The 17,211-nt window shown below is 40.8% G+C and overlaps 1 protein-coding gene across 10 annotated transcripts in view; it reads right to left on the bottom strand.

The window, feature by feature from the left end:
- The window catches only part of pbx3 (PBX homeobox 3), a 58,850-nt gene extending 42,553 nt beyond the window's left edge, over nt 1–16,297 (bottom strand). For 5 of the 10 annotated variants that reach the window (XM_023958622.1, XM_020706107.2, XM_020706104.2 and 2 more), the window contains exons 1-2: nt 14,819–16,297; nt 14,340–14,419 (exon numbers count right to left, since the gene is read on the bottom strand). In XM_023958622.1, coding sequence (XP_023814390.1) covers nt 14,340–14,419; nt 14,819–15,066 — 328 coding nt within the window. In that variant the 5' untranslated portion in view covers nt 15,067–16,297. The remainder of the gene's footprint in view (nt 1–14,339; nt 14,420–14,818) is intronic. The other 5 variants (XM_011479412.3, XM_020706105.2, XM_020706113.2 and 2 more) reach the window with 2 other exon arrangements.
- Between the last annotated feature and the right edge of the window lie 914 nt (nt 16,298–17,211).

The following is a 17,211-nucleotide window of genomic DNA, read 5'->3' as shown; positions in this document are numbered from 1 at the left end:
CAAGTGGATGAATCAGAATGGAGCGGACCAGGAAGCTTTTGGCCCACCGACTGCAGCACCCACGGCGCAGCTACAAACGCTGTCTAACTTGCTCCTGATTCATAATTATTTAAATAAAGACATGCTCAGAAATGCAATTTTAAACTTAATTTTCCTTATATTTGTCCTCTGTGATGAGAAGAATGACACATGAACACCATTTTCATTGGAGTGGGTCTTTAAACTAAAATCAGACCAAAAAAATCTATTTTTTGAAATTTTTATTGCAGACTAGAACTCATTGTCCTTCATTATCCTTCCAATATTCCACACTAACATTGACAACAATGATAGAAAGAGTGACCTTGACTCTAAGAATAACATTTGATAGCAATATTAGTGCATTAATAATGAGATGAATATTCCCCATTTGTTGTAGACAGCTTTAGAACAAATTCCTAAGAGAGAGCCGCTTGCTGCAGCTACATGCTGGTCACTCTTAGTTGTCAAAGCTGATTTATTGCCTCCTAGCTGTTCAATTTCACATTTTGTCCTCGTCATATCCCCGACTCATGATCATTCTGCACTGACCCTTGTAGGGCAGCCAGGGAATATTGATAAAACAATTATCTGCTTGCCGTTCATTTGATTTTCCATTTCAATTACGGATTGGAGGAGGCAAAAAGAAAAGATTGCAGCATTGATTTTTTTCCCCTCTACCTTGCAACAGGAAGAAGGCAGGCTTTGATGGGATGCTTTGGTGACATGGAATAGGGGAAGGAGACGTGCACTAAGTTTGAGCACTGTGCTTGTCCTCTGCAAAGGCGTTTCATGGATCATTCGTCATTTTGTACCAACTAAAGTTAGCTTCAAGTCTACAAAGATGTAGGGATTCCACATTTCACTTTGCGTGATTGTGCCATCGCTGACTTGAGTTAAAAGCTGAATGTGCCTCCTGCTCTGGAGGCCAAAGAACCCATAGGTCATTGCAGTTTGTCAGCGACACCATTCCACCCTCGTCCCCTTTCTGATGGTCTGCCACTGTCTATTTGTCACTCTAAAATGACAACACGGTTGCATCATTCTTGTTTTCCCGCAGCACTGACACAATGCTCCACCACCTCAAAAATTTGCGATGTTGTGGTGTGACGAGAAGGATTTGAGGCATATAGGAGATAATAACTACAGCAAGAGTTGGAAATAAAGCAGATACGGAAAAATGTCTTAAATGGATCAATAGGGGTTAAAAACGTGGTAGAAAACAGTTTCCTTTTCACAGAGCTGTGTCAAATCAATTCATCACCACAAAGAATAAATAGATTCTTCTGTAAATGATTTGGAACATTGGTAATGGATAAAGACCTAATGGGAATCCTGGTAAAATAGCCTTTAGGGAGCCTGGGAAAATCTGCTTCAGTGAAGTGGCCGGCTCTTGGCCAAAAACCCTGTGAAGATGGAGGAAAAGAGGAGGGGAGGCGCAGACTTCACAGAGATGACAGAAAGTGAGCGGGAGAGACTGGCAGAGAGAAAAGGAGTACAGAAAGGGATGGAGGAATTTGCAGCCGCGGAGGATGTTAAGTTTCACTGTTGAGCATTATCGTGCAAAACCGCAGAGGACTTGAAAGGGCTGATCATAATACTGTTGCTGGCCGGTGATCCAGCACGGTCACAGGCAGCAGCAGCAAGGCACCACTTCCTTCCTATATCGCAGTCCGCTTCAGTGCACACTGCAGCTCCCAGGGGATTTCACATGGCCGCCCTTAAATAAGTTTGGCTTTGATCAAAGTTTAGCTTTGGGATGATCAGTCTGCTTACTGGAGATCAGGGGATCAGGGGGATGAGACCTGGCCTATGAGATCCTGGCAGAGACTCCTCTCCAAAGCTCCAGTGCACTCTTCCAACACCAGATTATGTTGGATAATTAAGGTAATGAACTGGCTAACGTAACAACGCATAATGATCCTTTTTATCCCTGCTCTCTAAAGTGGCCCTTGCAGTTCATTTGGTATATCTCTGTCGGTATCACATGAAAAAAAAACATTTACTATCGATTTTCTGTCTAACCTTTGATGCTTTTGATTGGTGTTAGAGTTCATTTTGAAAAAAAAAAGAACCTCCACATAACCTGTCTTTGTGCAGCAGTACAGAGTTCAAAATTTACAGTATATTTCAGTTGAGAAAGAAAGGCTAAGAAGAGGGTTAAGCCTGTGCATTCGCCTGCACTGGCATGCACCTGAGTGAGCAGCCCGGCCTAGCGTCTCTCAGCAAAGCAGCGCGCTGCTGCAGGCCGGCTTCTCCCGTCAGCCTCCCACCCTATCACTGCACAACTTGTCTGCATGCTCGCTTTTCATTTGAACACATTTTCTAGCCAAAAATTTCACTTCAATCTCACCTCATCTCTCCATACTACATTAACCCCTGGCAATTGCCTTCCAAATGACCCCATTAAGCTGTAATTGCCTCAGCAGGCCTGCTCCCTCGCTTGTAATTCTGTGCAGCGAACCCACCAGACATTCCCCCGGCATTGTTTCATGTTCTGGCTCCCATCAACCAGTTCAGATGCTGAAGACCCCTCCACCCTGCATTTTACCTCCCATCTCCACTCTGTTGTGGCTGGAGATGCGGGTGCTCACCAGCAGCAGTGCCGCTGGCAGCTTCTCCTTCCCTCCACATGTGGGTCCAGACAGGAGACACTGTCGCTTCCTGCTCCAGCAGCAAAATCAGTATCACATTGCACGAGCACTCACTTTCACTGCTAAGCAGCCGATAAAAAAAACACTGTCGTTTTTTGTTACATCAGTCTCTTTCCTTTAACAAAAAAAAAGCCCCCTCAGCGCTCTGTTTGAAACAACGTCATAAAGAGCAGCTTTATGTTTAACCTGAAACGTCTTCCAGCACATCAACTGCTAAATCAGTTGCGGTATAATTTGTAACTTAAAGCTAGTGGGGGGGGTTTCTTCCCTTGTCATTTTAGTTCCTTAAGGTGCAGGGAGTACATCTAGCGGTGTCACCTGCTATGGCTTTCCCAAGCACAACTTCACCTTTGCTGCTCCCAAGAGGGAGCACTTGTCAGGACTGTTCAACTTTTTGACGAAGGCCTCCTCGGATAACTAACGCGCAAATGTGGAAAGGTGGAGAAAGCGTTCCTGACAGTGATGTATTGCAACTAGTTGCAGGTGTCAAAAAGAAGAGCCTCTGCCAGCCATTGGTGTGCATGGACTGTATGCATGCATGCACACATCTGGGCTTCCGTATGTTTTTTTTCTGAACGCGTGTCCCTCTGCACATCAGCAATGTATATATTCGCAGGCGTAAAGCCAGATTTTTGATGTGTGCACATGTGACTTTTTGTGGAGCCAGTAAGCATTTTAGTGCAACCTGGAAAAAAAAAGAGGGGGGGGGGGATTCAAACTAATTATCCGATCACTTCCCAATTTTCCAGCAGGGCTTTTTCTACCAACACTCTTACTGGGTGTTTGCTAGTAAAATCTCAGATCCTGTGTTTGCATTCAAACCCTGCAATGAGGCTTTTGGGTTGACGTATTCAAAAACTGGCTTCCTGCACAAATTCTGTTTATAATAAATATTAAGAGAAAAAAATTTTGGAAAAGTGGGAAGGCATAAACAGAGTGCAGTGATAGTTTTTTTTTTTTTTTTTTTTTTTTTTCCAAACAGAGTCTATATGAATTGAGAATCAGACGCTCACAAGCTTTCTCTATCTGCACAAACCTTCAAAAACGCTTTAGATCATTTCATCCTCTCATTCCCTGTTTATTTAAATTCCCTTTTTTTTTTCTTAAGCAAATGTTCCCAGGAATATCAAGGTGTTTTTGTTGCAAAGCTCTAACTGATCCAGTGGGATTTGCTTCAACAGCCTGTCTCTCCCTCGCCTTTCAACACAAAACTCTGCGCTCCAATCAAAATGAACCACCAGGGACCCCCAATCCCTCCCTCCCCTCTGAGCTATGCCTGCTCCGAGTGCTGTGATAGCAGCCCCTCCGCCATTGATCGCGGAGTTTAGCACAGAGCATGCATGCCACCGTGAGCAGAAAACAAAGACCTCTCTGCCTTTAATAGTGGCGCACACGATTAATGCAGCTAACATCTTCTGTTTCTCTGTGCCCCGAAGAATGAATGAAAAAAAAAGCAATTAAAGAGGTTAACCAGAGACTGCATCGGTTCTCAACTCATCTTTTTCACACAAATCTCTTTTCTTTTTTTATTATTTTTTTATTTCATATATGGATTGATATCTGGCGGGGCGTTCGTGTACTTGCCACAAGAGATAAAGAAACGCATTCATGTCTTACTCATAATTTTGTTCCACGTTGCAAATCTAATTGCACACACTGAATTCAAAAAGGAAACACAGCTTCATTGATCCACCTAACACAGACCAGGAGGATATCATGAATTAGGAATGAGATAAATCACCATTAACCCAAGAATACCCAGCTTGTGGTCGACCACTGGCACTGATCTTTTTTTATTTATTTATTGAAATACTGAGGATAATCCAACCTGGCAAAGCATTTATAAATAAGACTCCTCAATGAATGCAGCATGTGTCTGTTTATTTAATCAGGGGCTGATTTACTTGTGACAGAGAATAAATTCCTCTATTTTCTGTGAGCCTCTATAAAATTGCCATCATTTTTAATTAATTCTTAATTAAAATATATTACACCACAGCTTCTACCCATCTCTCTTGATATTCTAACATAATCAATTCAGAACCATTTACATATCATTAATTAAAAGCTTTCCTCTCTCATCCTTAAAATCATAATGAGGGCCGATTCCTCATTAGTAACCTATAAGGGAGAAAATAACAATACAGGAGAGAATGGATGGCACATTCTACAGTCAGCTCTTTGTCTCAGAGTTTTTCTGTTTTTTCGCCTCTTTTTAACACTTCCAAATTAGTTTTCAGAATTACCCAGTCAATTCTGTGGAGTCAATGAAAACAAGTGGAGCAATACCATCTCATCATAGATTTTTGCTTTTCCCCCTGCTTGGAAAAGTAACACAAAACCAATTAGTGTCATGAAACAGGTTGATTTTGCACAAAATTCTCTTTCAACTTGAGATAACTACGCAGCTCTCAGCAGGAATTACACTAATTAAAACGCCTAGCACCAATAGATATATTTAAAAATATGCTTACTGGTGACTCTTTAGAACAAAAGTTAGAACCAAAAACAGACTTTTCTTTGAAAAAAGAAAAAACTTTCACTGCTTTAATATGAAAAGAAATTACATATTTTTTTATGTATTAGGTCTGCATAATTCAATTTAATTGTAATTCTGTGTGCATCCACAAAAACAAAAGCCATAGTATAATTTATTATCTAAATGCATATATATATCTATCTGTCTTTGTAAGGCAGCTCTTTAAAAAAAAACAAGTCTAATATCGAGTAATGATAGGTATTGTTATGCCGAGGATCAGGCATGTTCTGATTTTTATCACTCGTCTCTCACAGGTGCTCCTGCGTTACTTGTCAGGACTGCATGTCTGGGTTTTCCACATGTCAGATAAAAATCGCTGCACTTGGTGTTTCAGCTGCCTGACAGCAATTTATTTGAATGTTTTGTCACACTGGTGTTGGTGCATTTTGTGTGGGCTGCTCACCGGAATGGCAACAGCTCACAGCCTTCTGACACTCTCCAACACACACACACACCTGCACGCTCTGCTATGAAATCCCACATGCATAATGCACTGCTATTATAGTGTATAATTAAAGGTTTAGTATGTAAAAACCTATATATTGTATTGATAAAAATAGCTGTTCATTTAAATAGCATTCAGTTACAACTCGTAACGCAGGTGACATTATATCATTAACACCCTGTATTCTTTCAGAAAATGTAATTTACACTTCAATGACCACAAATATCACCCCATATGAACCTAAAAATATTTCAGCTGGTTAACAGATCACAAAAAAAGATACTTTTTTAGTTTAACACAAACCGTCCTGTGATTCTGTGAGCTGACATGGAATGTGGAGTAAGTTAATGAAATCCTATCAAAGACAGGAACTCTATTTTTACACCATGATAATTAAAGTACGGCACAGTTATAATTTACAGCCCTCACTTAATTGCATTGGAAAAGTAAAATGGGAGAGGTCCACAGTATGAGAGGAGATTAAATGTGCCTTTGTGCGTGTGTGTGTGTGCGTGTGTGTGTGTCCTCAGTCAGCAAGAGTGAATGCAGAGGAGCTTGGCGTGCATCTAAACAGCAGGATTGTATCTTTCAACATCGCAGAACAAATCAAAGATAAGGTAATGCAATATACACTCTTCTATTTCTCTACCACTGGGCCCTTTGACAAATCGAGTACAATCCAAAATCTCCATAAATCACTATTAAAGACAAGTATATCATCACCGGCGCATATATCTTCCCCAGCCTGACCTGTAGACTAATGAGAAAAGGCCCAGACTATCTTGTCTGATTAATTAATTCAAAATGTCGGCTGTTATTCAAATGTGCGGCTGATGTTATTTGAATAACACTTGACAGCGACGCCTGAAGAAATAATTTCTGGTTTGTGAGGCTGCAGCGGCATTACTGATGATGGCTCATGGAAATGTTAGAAGACAAGGAGTGGTTTTCCCTTCTCCTCCCGCTTGCTCTGCCTCACCTGCTCAGTAACGAGAAGTATTTTGAAATTACTCCAACCCTACACAAACACACACACACACACACACACCAGTGCCTGCACAATTATGACTCTTGTAGTTTTTCCTCTAGTATTTTTTTTTTTTCGCTGTCTTTCCTTTCTCTCTGTGTTTGTATTCCCTCCCCCCGCCAGCCCAGATCTACAGGGCAGCGCTTTGGCTCTGCAAGAGACATGCTGGCAAAGAGGAAGGTCATGGTTTTTACAACTGCTGCTCCCCAACGCTGACAGCCCGCGCTGCCAAAGTGACACACTCTGTTTGGCTTTCCCACGTTCATACAGATCCCCAGCACTCCGTCTCTATCAAAGAGCACACCACACACACACAAATGCGCACACTTCATCAACCTCAGATCTGCTGCTGCTGTCTGCAGCACAACGGTCACGCGTTCGGACGCAATCGCACCACAGATATTCTGTCTTCCTTTTTTTTTGTATTCCCAAAAACTAGAATTTGGTGGTTTTAGAGAAATAGAGGCATCAGTGCACAAACTCGGGAGGCCTTAGGGCAGCACACACCCTTCTATCGCTTCCCTCATCTAGCATGGATTCTAATCAGGGCTGGGGAGATAGAAGACGCTAAGTCATTAAATAAATTAACTCCGTGCTCTCCCTCAGCACCCCTGTGAGGCCTGCTGCGCCCTGCACACTTACAGGGGCTCACCCCCAAGCCGTTCTCCAGTGAGCGTCAACACAAGTTCAAAATAAAACTTCAATATTTGTCACCTTCTCCCAATTTAAACTGAAGGTTTTGACACAAATATGCCAAAAGGTTGGTCATTTTCAGGCAGGGATCAAATAAAAGTTTATATTAGTAAAATATATATATATATATATATATATATATCCCAAGTGTGAAGTTTCGTGGGGACACAACTAACAAAAGGTTTTTTTTGGGGGGTGGGAGTCTGAGCAGCCTGCTGCCATTCATCAAGAGGAAGCAACCGCGGTGACGAGCGGTAAGAGAGCTCAGTGTCGGCTCGGATCACTGACACAAACAATCAAAGCTGACACAGTCTCCGCATAGCACCTGCCACTCCGGCAACACAAATAGATCAATATGAGGAGAGCTCATTCGCTGTTTAAAACTCATATCCTTGCACCCACATCATCTTCCAGAGCACTGTGATGTAAAAAGTGCACGCTGAATACATATCAATCACCCTGACAGAGGAAATGCTTATCTGAGGAGCCAACGTGAGGCAAATACACCGTGTCAGCAAAATGTTCGTTGTCAAAACTTGCCATTTGAATTTTCGAGCGCATTGTGCGGAGACAAATGCCCTTACAAATCCCTTACATTGCAATTCATATCACTTTAATGCACACTTTAATTCTCCATTACTTAGAGGGGAAGTACCTGGAAGAGTGGAAACGCATTAGAGAAAGTAAGAAATGAACAGAAGGGTCTGGGGATCTCACTAGCACACCAAATTAAATATTCATGCGTCTCCTCCTAGGACACAACAGATACAGATCATTATGGCAACACCACCATTTTGTTCACACGTTCCAATCGATGCAAGTGCATGAAAATCCTGCAGGAAAACAAGGCGCCACCTGAAAGCGACACGTTGCAGACATTAGAGGTGCTCCTTTTGAGTTCAGACAATCCCTATGAATATTCATTATTAGGGTTATATTCAGCCTTCTAATTATTGCTGTTGAAATTGCAATCAGTCGGGGGAATCTTTTGGCAAGGACGTGTGTGTTTGCGTCCCGTCTTGAGGCGCATGCCGCTGGACACACAAGCTCACGACTTCTGTGGATCATTCCAAAATTCATTACAGGCAATCAACCCTTTTCTGCCGCCTGCTTGAGGAGAAATGTGGAGAAGAATAGCAGAAATGCAGTTCTGTACTCTGTATGACCTCTAATTTCAGAAGAGAGAGAAACCAGCCTGTTTTTTTTTTGTTTTTTTGTTTTTTTATGGGTTTCAATCAACATCAAAGAGGAGCAAAAAGGAGGGACAGCGTTCCCCTGCTCGCCGTCATTAATCATAGCTTTTCTGGGAGCAAGTGCATATTAATTTCTGTCATCCCAAACATCATTTGGTATTGTTATGCCACGGCTTAGTCCTCATTCACCAGCAGCCGTCAAGCGTTCCTCCTGGTTTGAGGGAAGACAGGGCCTGTGTGGCTGTGTTTCAGAGCAAGAGGCCTTTATCCCTGGGGCTCTGACACCAATTAAGCCATTTCACCGAGACACGAAAACAGGCCCCGCCGTTTCACTGTAACATGAGCCAGCACCTAGCTGCTGGCCCCTCGCCACCATTCCATTACTTGAGACACAAAGATGAACTTCGGCGACTTAAGAAAACAAAAAGACGCTCTGCACTGCAAATGGTTGTGCTTAGCTAACCCCTGGCTAAATTACAGAGGGGGGGGTTTAAGTGTTCGCCCCTGGAACCCCAGCAGCAGCAAACTGCTTTCCCAGTTTGATAAATAAAATCTTAAATCGGCTCATAGAGAATATTTTTGGAAATCAAACGCACTTCCAAAAAAAGATGATATTCGTGCCACAATGGATGAGAGAGGCGCTCGGATTGCACTTCCTTTAAGATCTTCTTTTTCTCAGCGTTGCCTCTTAGCAGGCAGCAGAGTGTAGCTTGTCTTTAGGCTACAGCAGACTAATGTGAGGTTTGTTATGAATTAAATATTAGAAATCTTAACACAGCAGCCAATAAGAATTATTTGCCTTATTAAAGCAGCAGAAGACGCTGATTAAAATTTCATTGCATTGCAGTCTTTTTCCCATTTCTGCCGTCAATATATCATTGTAATGTATGAAACATGGAACAATAGCATCTGGAACAATGGGAAGAGCAGCTCAGATTTCAAGCTTACCAGTGAAGGCAAAGACAGCACAGATTTACTTTTAAAGTCACGGGCAAATAATCGCACCTGTGTCATTTACGTTTTAAGAGGAATTTTTCAGGTTACGAGCTACAGGCTGAAGCTGACGACAAAAGTCAGAGCTGGATTTGTTCTCCAAAAAGTACAGTTCCAACCCCTGTTAAGGGTAAAATATATTTGATTTAAGTAAATCTGTGATAAAGAAATGGTCCAAAAGCAGCAAATGTGAAAAACATGTTTGCAGAGTTATTGCACTTAGAAATGATGAGTTTTGTACATGAAGAAATATTTTCCATAGTGTATATTAAGAAAAACTTGTTGTTGAATACTAATAGACCTAAAATAGTCATTAATAGGGAAATACGTTGACACAATAATAAATATTATTTAAAATAAAGGAAAGTTTATGCTAAAAAGGTCTAAAATTTTGATTTCAGCGAAAATTTAAAGCTGAGTAACTGAAAATCAGAACAAACATGTAATCAGTTTACACTAAAGGAAAGTAATTCAAATTTTATACATCCATTCAGATTCCCTAGTAAGTAAATTAAAACAAAAAATTCATTAAAAATGTGAAAATTTTCACTTGAATTTCACAAACTTTCTAGAAAAACAAGATGTTTTATTGATAAAGTACATCCTATGAGATAGAAGAAAAAGAAATTTCTTGCTAACTAGGCGACATGACAGGCTCCAACACTTCTTTTCCATGTGCACTATTTATATCTAGCGTTTCTCTAAACTGACACAAAAGGGCAAACGCTTTCCACAGATAATCAGAATTTGATCCACCTTTCTTCCGTCTCCATCTGGTTTGTATTTTTACATCCAGCCCCGAACGAACAGACGCCTCAAACAGTGTGAGGGGCATGCGAGGAGTCTCCAGCAGACGCACTTCTGCCTGTAAACTAATTTCAATCAATCCTTCCTTTTTGCATCCAAAGCAGCCTCTGCTGGCTGCCACCGCCTGAAGATAACTATTTCACCACCTCTGTCATGCCTAATTAACAACTCAGATGTACAATTCAGAAATTTCGCAATTAACCTACTAAAATATTGTTGGAGGATGCTAATTGTTATGCCAGTTGCCATAAAGACTCATTTGCATAACGTATGTGCAAAAAACAATTATGAGCTGTTGATCGCACAGGAGCCTGCAGAAAATGCTTGGAGCGATGGAGGGGGAGAGCGGGGGGACGTGCGCTCGCAGATGGAGGGACAGCGCCGGATCATTGTGCAAAAAAAAAAAAAAAAAAAGTGATTTGAGGAGCGGTGCGTGCAGATACAAGCCCAGCGCTGCAGAGACATCTATCCCCACAGCGCTAAAGCGTTTACCCTCACAAATGAAACTGATATGTATACGCTTGTTATTTTCCCTCTGTCCTCTTTGTCCTGCTTTTCCTTCTTTTCATCCCGGCTGATAGGGAAATGGTGGGTATTTGGTAGCTACTTAGATAATAGCCACATCTTCCCCGGTTCCCCTTGTGCTTTGAGGGAAGAAGCAGCGGCCCTGCCATTGAGCCAGTCAGGAACCCAGCTGTGCACGACCCACTCGGCACAACGCTATCTAGTCACTGCAGCCGCATCGCTGAGGCTGCCTGAGACAAAAAGCAGCCAAAGTCAATTGTCTCTGCTGCTGAATAGCTTTCTGTTCTCTGTCATGCATTTACTGGGGCTTTTTCAGGATAAAAGAAAAAAAAGCCCCTATTAAGGTGGGAAAAAAAGAAAATGTGTTTTTTTTTCTAAACTGCCTTCAATAGCAGGCATTTTAGTTTTACTCCAATGATAATACAATTAATAAATACTAATCAGAAAGCGAAGGCTCATTAGCTTTGTCAGGGATTATTTAAATCAATGTTCCCCTTAGATTTAGAAATTGCTTACGTTCTCAGTTCTAACTCTATTTAAGCCAGGTAATGCTTTTAGTCTGCCTTGCATGTGGTTAATTGCTGGCTCATCCTGGACTGTATTTAGAAAGCCCGTCTTCTTAGAGCTGAACATAACACATTACAAAGGCAAACAAACAAAAACACAAACAAGTATGAGTGGCTTGTTTTTAAGCCAAGTGTTAAGAGACACCGGTTTGAGATGAGTCTAGTCCCTCCCTAATCCACTGCTTCAAACACTGCATTTATCAGCCTAAATCTGCCACGTTCCCTCCCTCCTCTACCTCTCCAGACCACCCGTTTCTGAATCTGATGAGTCAAAGGTCAGGAAAACAACAAGTCAATAGCAGAAGAAGCGCCTTGCAGCTGAGAGAGCTGTGGAGAGGGGTAAGCCTCTCTGTAGCACTCCAAGATTTAGCCTGTAATAGTTTTCTGTAATCTCTTTCTATTGATTAAACCTCACATCAAAGAAGAGTCTTGCTACAGAATCTCTCTGTTCCTGGTCAGAAATACCATATGGAGGTAATCTTTCACCTTTGTTATTCTTGCCGCTGCTGCTGCTGCTGCTGCTGCTGTGAACCTCCTTCTGTAGAAGAATACACGGGAGAAGCCAGCAGGGGTGAAGCAAAAGCGCCACCGAGGAGAAGTGACTCAATCGCAACCAGTCCTCTCTTTTTACTTGCATCCTTACAATATCTGCACATATGTTTTTGCTGACATTTAGGAAAATTATATTCCAATAAATGTATCTTATTTATCTCACAGTGGAGGACAAAGAACGACAGGTTTGGCTTTTCTGAATGTAAAAATGAGAACGTTTCAGAGGATGCTGGGGGTGATGGGGATGCTCCTGCTAAAAACACTCAATTTAGTGACAAGCAAATGACTTTATGCTGCCACTTAATCTCATTTTTTGCATAATGCTTTCTAATTAGCATATCAAAGTGAATTAATACTTTTAAAGGCATTAGTGATGCAGAAATCTGCTGCAGCTCTACAACAACAGTCAGACTCCCATAAAGTTCTGAACACCCCCACAAATCGTCAAAAAGTCTTTTTTTTTATCTAGCTAAAACCTTACCAAAAGAGTCAATAATTACAATTTAGATTAAAACTCTCTTCGCTATGAATTAGTTAGGCTTTATTTTTATCTGACAATATTTCCCGATCAGATGATGCATGCGCGCCGTGACAACACTGACGGCTCCTGGACCACTTTCAGATTAAAAGTCTCTTTTCAGCCAGAGCCGAAAAAGACGCTGCAGTCCAGAGTGTCATGTGAGCAGAAAATGAAAGGGCCAGAGAAGCGCTGTGAACGCTGCCACAGGACTCAATGAAAGAGTCAGTGTGCTGCTGCAAAAGCAGGCTGGTCAACAAGGCCAGCAGACCAGCTGAGCTCTGTCAGTGGCTAAGAGGGGGAGGCTGTGACTCCACACCCCAGGTTAACCATGCACACACATACACACACACACACACACACATGCATGCACAAACCTGTTCTCCTTTCTTGTCCATCTTTTAATCTTTTTTGCACAATGTAAACATTAAATCTAAAATTTGATATATTTTTTTCTATTGTTTCTCACAAAAAATAAATTATATAGACATAAATGATTCCCTTCCATTTTTACATTAAATTTATTTTATAAGATTAGACTCACTACAGTATGAAATTATGACATAACTTTTTTTTTTTTTTTAATGAGGTTGACAATCGAGATGCAGCAATGTTTTGCTGCAGAAAGAACTTTTTTTTGTTTTGTAACTGTACATATGGGATTTATATTTTGGGGTTTTCAACCTCTACATCCTCCATTGTTTAAGCGCAACAGGAACACAATCCCTCCACAGCAGTGTGCTACAGTGAGAACGCAGAGCCTGTCCCTGTGGACGCCACCTGTGTTGAGGAAGTTCATAAAGTTTTATGATCTCTCACAAGCTAATTTGCTCATAAACTCCTCAAAGGGTGAGAAAGAAAAAAAACACTGTGCACATTTTTTTTTAAATTTCTAGTTTTTCCTTGACAGAAGACTAGTAAAATACACACTTGTTAAAGAATATTTATGGTTAGAAATTATTTAAATGTGCTTATAGGTTTTCTTGTTTCACATAAATATCAGGTATTTGATGAAGTCTGTGCAAATTTGTATGATCATTTTATTGTAGCTTTATTCATAACTGTCTACAGTTTTTCTACATCATTAACACTTTAATATTGTAAATACAGTGGTATTCATTTAAATAAAGGACCGTTTTTTTCTTAAAATAAGTCAGTAAAATGTGAACTGTAATTTACTTGCCATTCATAAAGCAAATACGCCAGCAGCAATTTTTTTCCATAATTTTTAAAAACTCAAATTTCCATCAATCAATATTTGTTTCTGTTCTTTAATTTGCATTTATCCACACTGTTGTTCATGTCCCCGTTTCCATAACAGATTATGTGCCTATATAGTCTCCTTAAAATGCATAGCAATTGTCATGTTAGAAAGCATGAATTCTGTGTGATCTTTAGTTGTGTAGAGCATATGCTGCGGGATTTCCCCATCCTATTCTGTGCCAGCGTGATGAGGCTGAATGAAGGAGCGTGCTTTCTGTTTAAATCCAAGCAACCAGTGCTGGATAACAAGACTTTAGCAGGAACAAAAGCGTCTTCAGGGGAAACACAATCTACCTGCTGTACTGTGCAAGCAGTGGCCTTTCCTCACGGCACAATGGCATGTTTTTGTTTTTTGCTAGTTTGGTTTGCTTTGTTTTGGTTTTGGGTTTTTTTTAAACCAGAAGATGATGGATTCATTTGGGCGGAAATTCTGTGTAACTTGGATGAAGGATGTCATTAGATTACTGGGAGATGCAATAAAATGCATGTTCTACTAGTTGTTGGTTTTTTTTTTTCTTTTAACTTCTGCATGTGTTTTTGGTCTTACCTGTCTTTTCTTTGATTTCACAGAGAACGCTGAAGAGTGCTGGTTTCATTCTGTGACAGTTCAGTCCATGTTTCCTGTTTCAGTATAAGACAAAAAATAAAATACTGAAATAAGTTCACTGATAAGCGACATGTAAGAAAGAAAACAAGCACTGATGACTTCAAAAATGATTTTTTTTAACTTCAGATGATCTTTTCTGTCAAAAAAATATAGGGGGTTTGAAACTATTTGCAGATGTAAATGCATTTTTAAAACAAGTGAACTCAAAGTTTCTGCAACTTAAAACGCAGCCACTTTGGATTTTATTTTTCTGTGCCAATTTTGCCATCAACAAGCTACACCTCCACATCTTTCCAGCCACTTCAGCCTATTGTTACGCACATTGCAGTCAAAGTAAACCGGGCCACATGATTACATTGTTGCAGCTGGGGACTATTTTTGTGGACAGTCAATGGAATAAATCATAGAAATCAACCAACTTTGCTTGCGCCTCGTCCAGACTTTGATCAGTTATGGTCATTATTTGATGCAGAATGTCACCGATGTCCTGCTTCCGTCCGTCTCCGTCTGTCCCATCGTGTCCATGTGGAGGCGGCAGTGCCATGCCTCCTTGCACCGAGTGGCCGGCCAGACTAACACCGCCGATCGACTGCATGATCCGGGCTTGATCGTCCATAGTAGCCGCTAAAGAGTCTGTGCACTGAGCCACACAAATTGAAAAACTCATATACGAAATCGGCTATAGCATATGCCGCAAGCAGAAAGGATGGACGACTGATTGTCCGGCCAAAATAAAAGCACAGATGTCCCCCTTTTTGGCTTATTTGTCGGTCTCACTACTAAATGGGGGATGTTTTTGTTTTTGTTTGTTTTTCTGAGGCGTAAAAATGTGTCCAAGTTGTCGGCGTCGTCTCGCTGCTTTACGCGCGGTCCAAAGTGCCAAAACGCGCAGCTCTATTTGGGAGAAAACACATGAATCTTTCTTCTTCCGAAAACTTCTTTGTCAAAATTGACGGTCCATCATATCCAGTCCTCGCAGCAGTCTTTTTCTTTTTCCACCTCTTGCTCTGATTTGACCGGCGGTGTTGACAGAAACGCTCCTTAGTGACCTCTCATTTATTTAGCGCTCTTCACCAGATTCCCGGCACATTTCCTCTTGAAGATGCCAAAAAAAAATTAAAATAAAAATTTAAAAATATCCTCCTGCTGAACAACAACAAAAAAATATCCAAATGTGGAAACAGACCAAAGAAATCTCGGCAGGTGTTGCCAGCAAAATGCGCGGAATGTTTCCAGCGACAATTGTCAAATGTAAAAAAAAATAAAAATAAAAAATAAAAAAAACAATCTGTAGCACAAAGGTGTCCAAATGTTCCTATAAAAATATGAAATCTTAACCAAAAAAAGTTGGAAGATTTCTGGTTAAGGAAATAAAGCAGCAACAACGACAAGAAATTAATTAGGATTGTGTATTAAGACGATGCGCAAAAAATATCTTGCCCTGCTGAAATTTATGAGCTGCAGCCTCTGCCTGTGTGTTTTATGTGTTTGATGGCAGCGGTAGTGAGCGATTGACAGTGTGCCAATGCCACTCACTCAGTGCAGACGTGTCAGAGCAGGCTACAATGGTAGGGGAAAAAAAAGACAAAATACGAAATGAAAATGCACGCTCCGCCCTGCAGAGGAGGGGTCTATGTTGTTGTCACTTCTCGCCTGAGCCCCAAAACACAAAATGTTAGGAGCTAGTACTTAGGATGGTGATTAGAATGATAGAAGAACGGCAGAGTCCCCTCTGTCTTTCTTGCAGCGGCGGCGGGGTGTCCTCGTTTCCGTGACGCGTGCACGTGCAGCTATGTGCATTATCTCCAACAATAATAAAGATTTAGCCCCCACACCGCAGGCAAATTCATGGGAGTTTTATACAGTTTGATGTGGCATAGTCGCTCTTCAAGCCTCGGTTCAAGCCATGCGAGCGGCAGACATGTTTATATTATTGGAAGTAAAGCTCACTGGCCAATCAAAGGCGAGAACAGCAGAGAGTGACGGGCCCTCTGTCCAATTGGCGGAGGATACAAGCTGCCAAACGCCCTCCCACTTCGTGTGTCAGTCTTGCTAAAACATGGGAACTTGTGATTGGCCGTTGCTACGCGTGACGTCGACTGAACGAAGCGGGCGGCGCTCGCGCTGGGTGCTCCTCCGCAGTTGCTATGGCAGCAGACAAGTTGTTGAGCTGGATACAAGGCAACAAAAATGCTCCTCTACAGTGAGAGTTTAGCACGGATTCACGAAAAGAATTAAGTAGTAAGATGGAAAAAATGAGGTGTGGACTTTTTTAGGGTTATTTGATAGTACTCTGAGGCTTTTTACAGCTCTAAATTATAATTTACTGGTTTGGTCCTTACAGAAACTAATACTATTTTAGTTAATGTTTAATTTAGACAGGAATCTTCGAAATAAAAATACAAATAAAACAAACAAATAAATAAATAAAGTAAAAGTAAAAGCCTTCTAAATAACAATTCTGCATTGGTCCTTAAACAAGTGAATACTATTTTAATTTATGTTTAATTCAGACAAAAATATATCTTAAAAAAACAAACAAAAAAAAACACAAAAAATAATTAAAAAAAACATTAAAACACCCTTTTAATTCCAATTCTTCTTTGGTCCTTACATAGACTAATTCTATTTTACTTTTATTTTTAATTTAGATGGGAATATAACAAAAAAGAAAAGAAAAGAAAAACACTACTACATATGTCTCGCCAGTGAAAGTGTTGTGGAGTGATTCCTCTTTAAATGAAGCATCACAGTAAACTTCGTGGTTTTCTATTCCTAGACTTATTTTCATATTAATATCTTTGCAAACAGA

Source organism: Oryzias latipes, chromosome 9 (assembly GCF_002234675.1).
Source record: "Oryzias latipes chromosome 9, ASM223467v1".
In the NCBI taxonomy this organism is placed as follows: domain Eukaryota; kingdom Metazoa; phylum Chordata; class Actinopteri; order Beloniformes; family Adrianichthyidae; genus Oryzias; species Oryzias latipes.
Note: the sequence above shows the minus strand (reverse complement) of the source record. Positions and strands in the feature narration are given on the sequence as shown.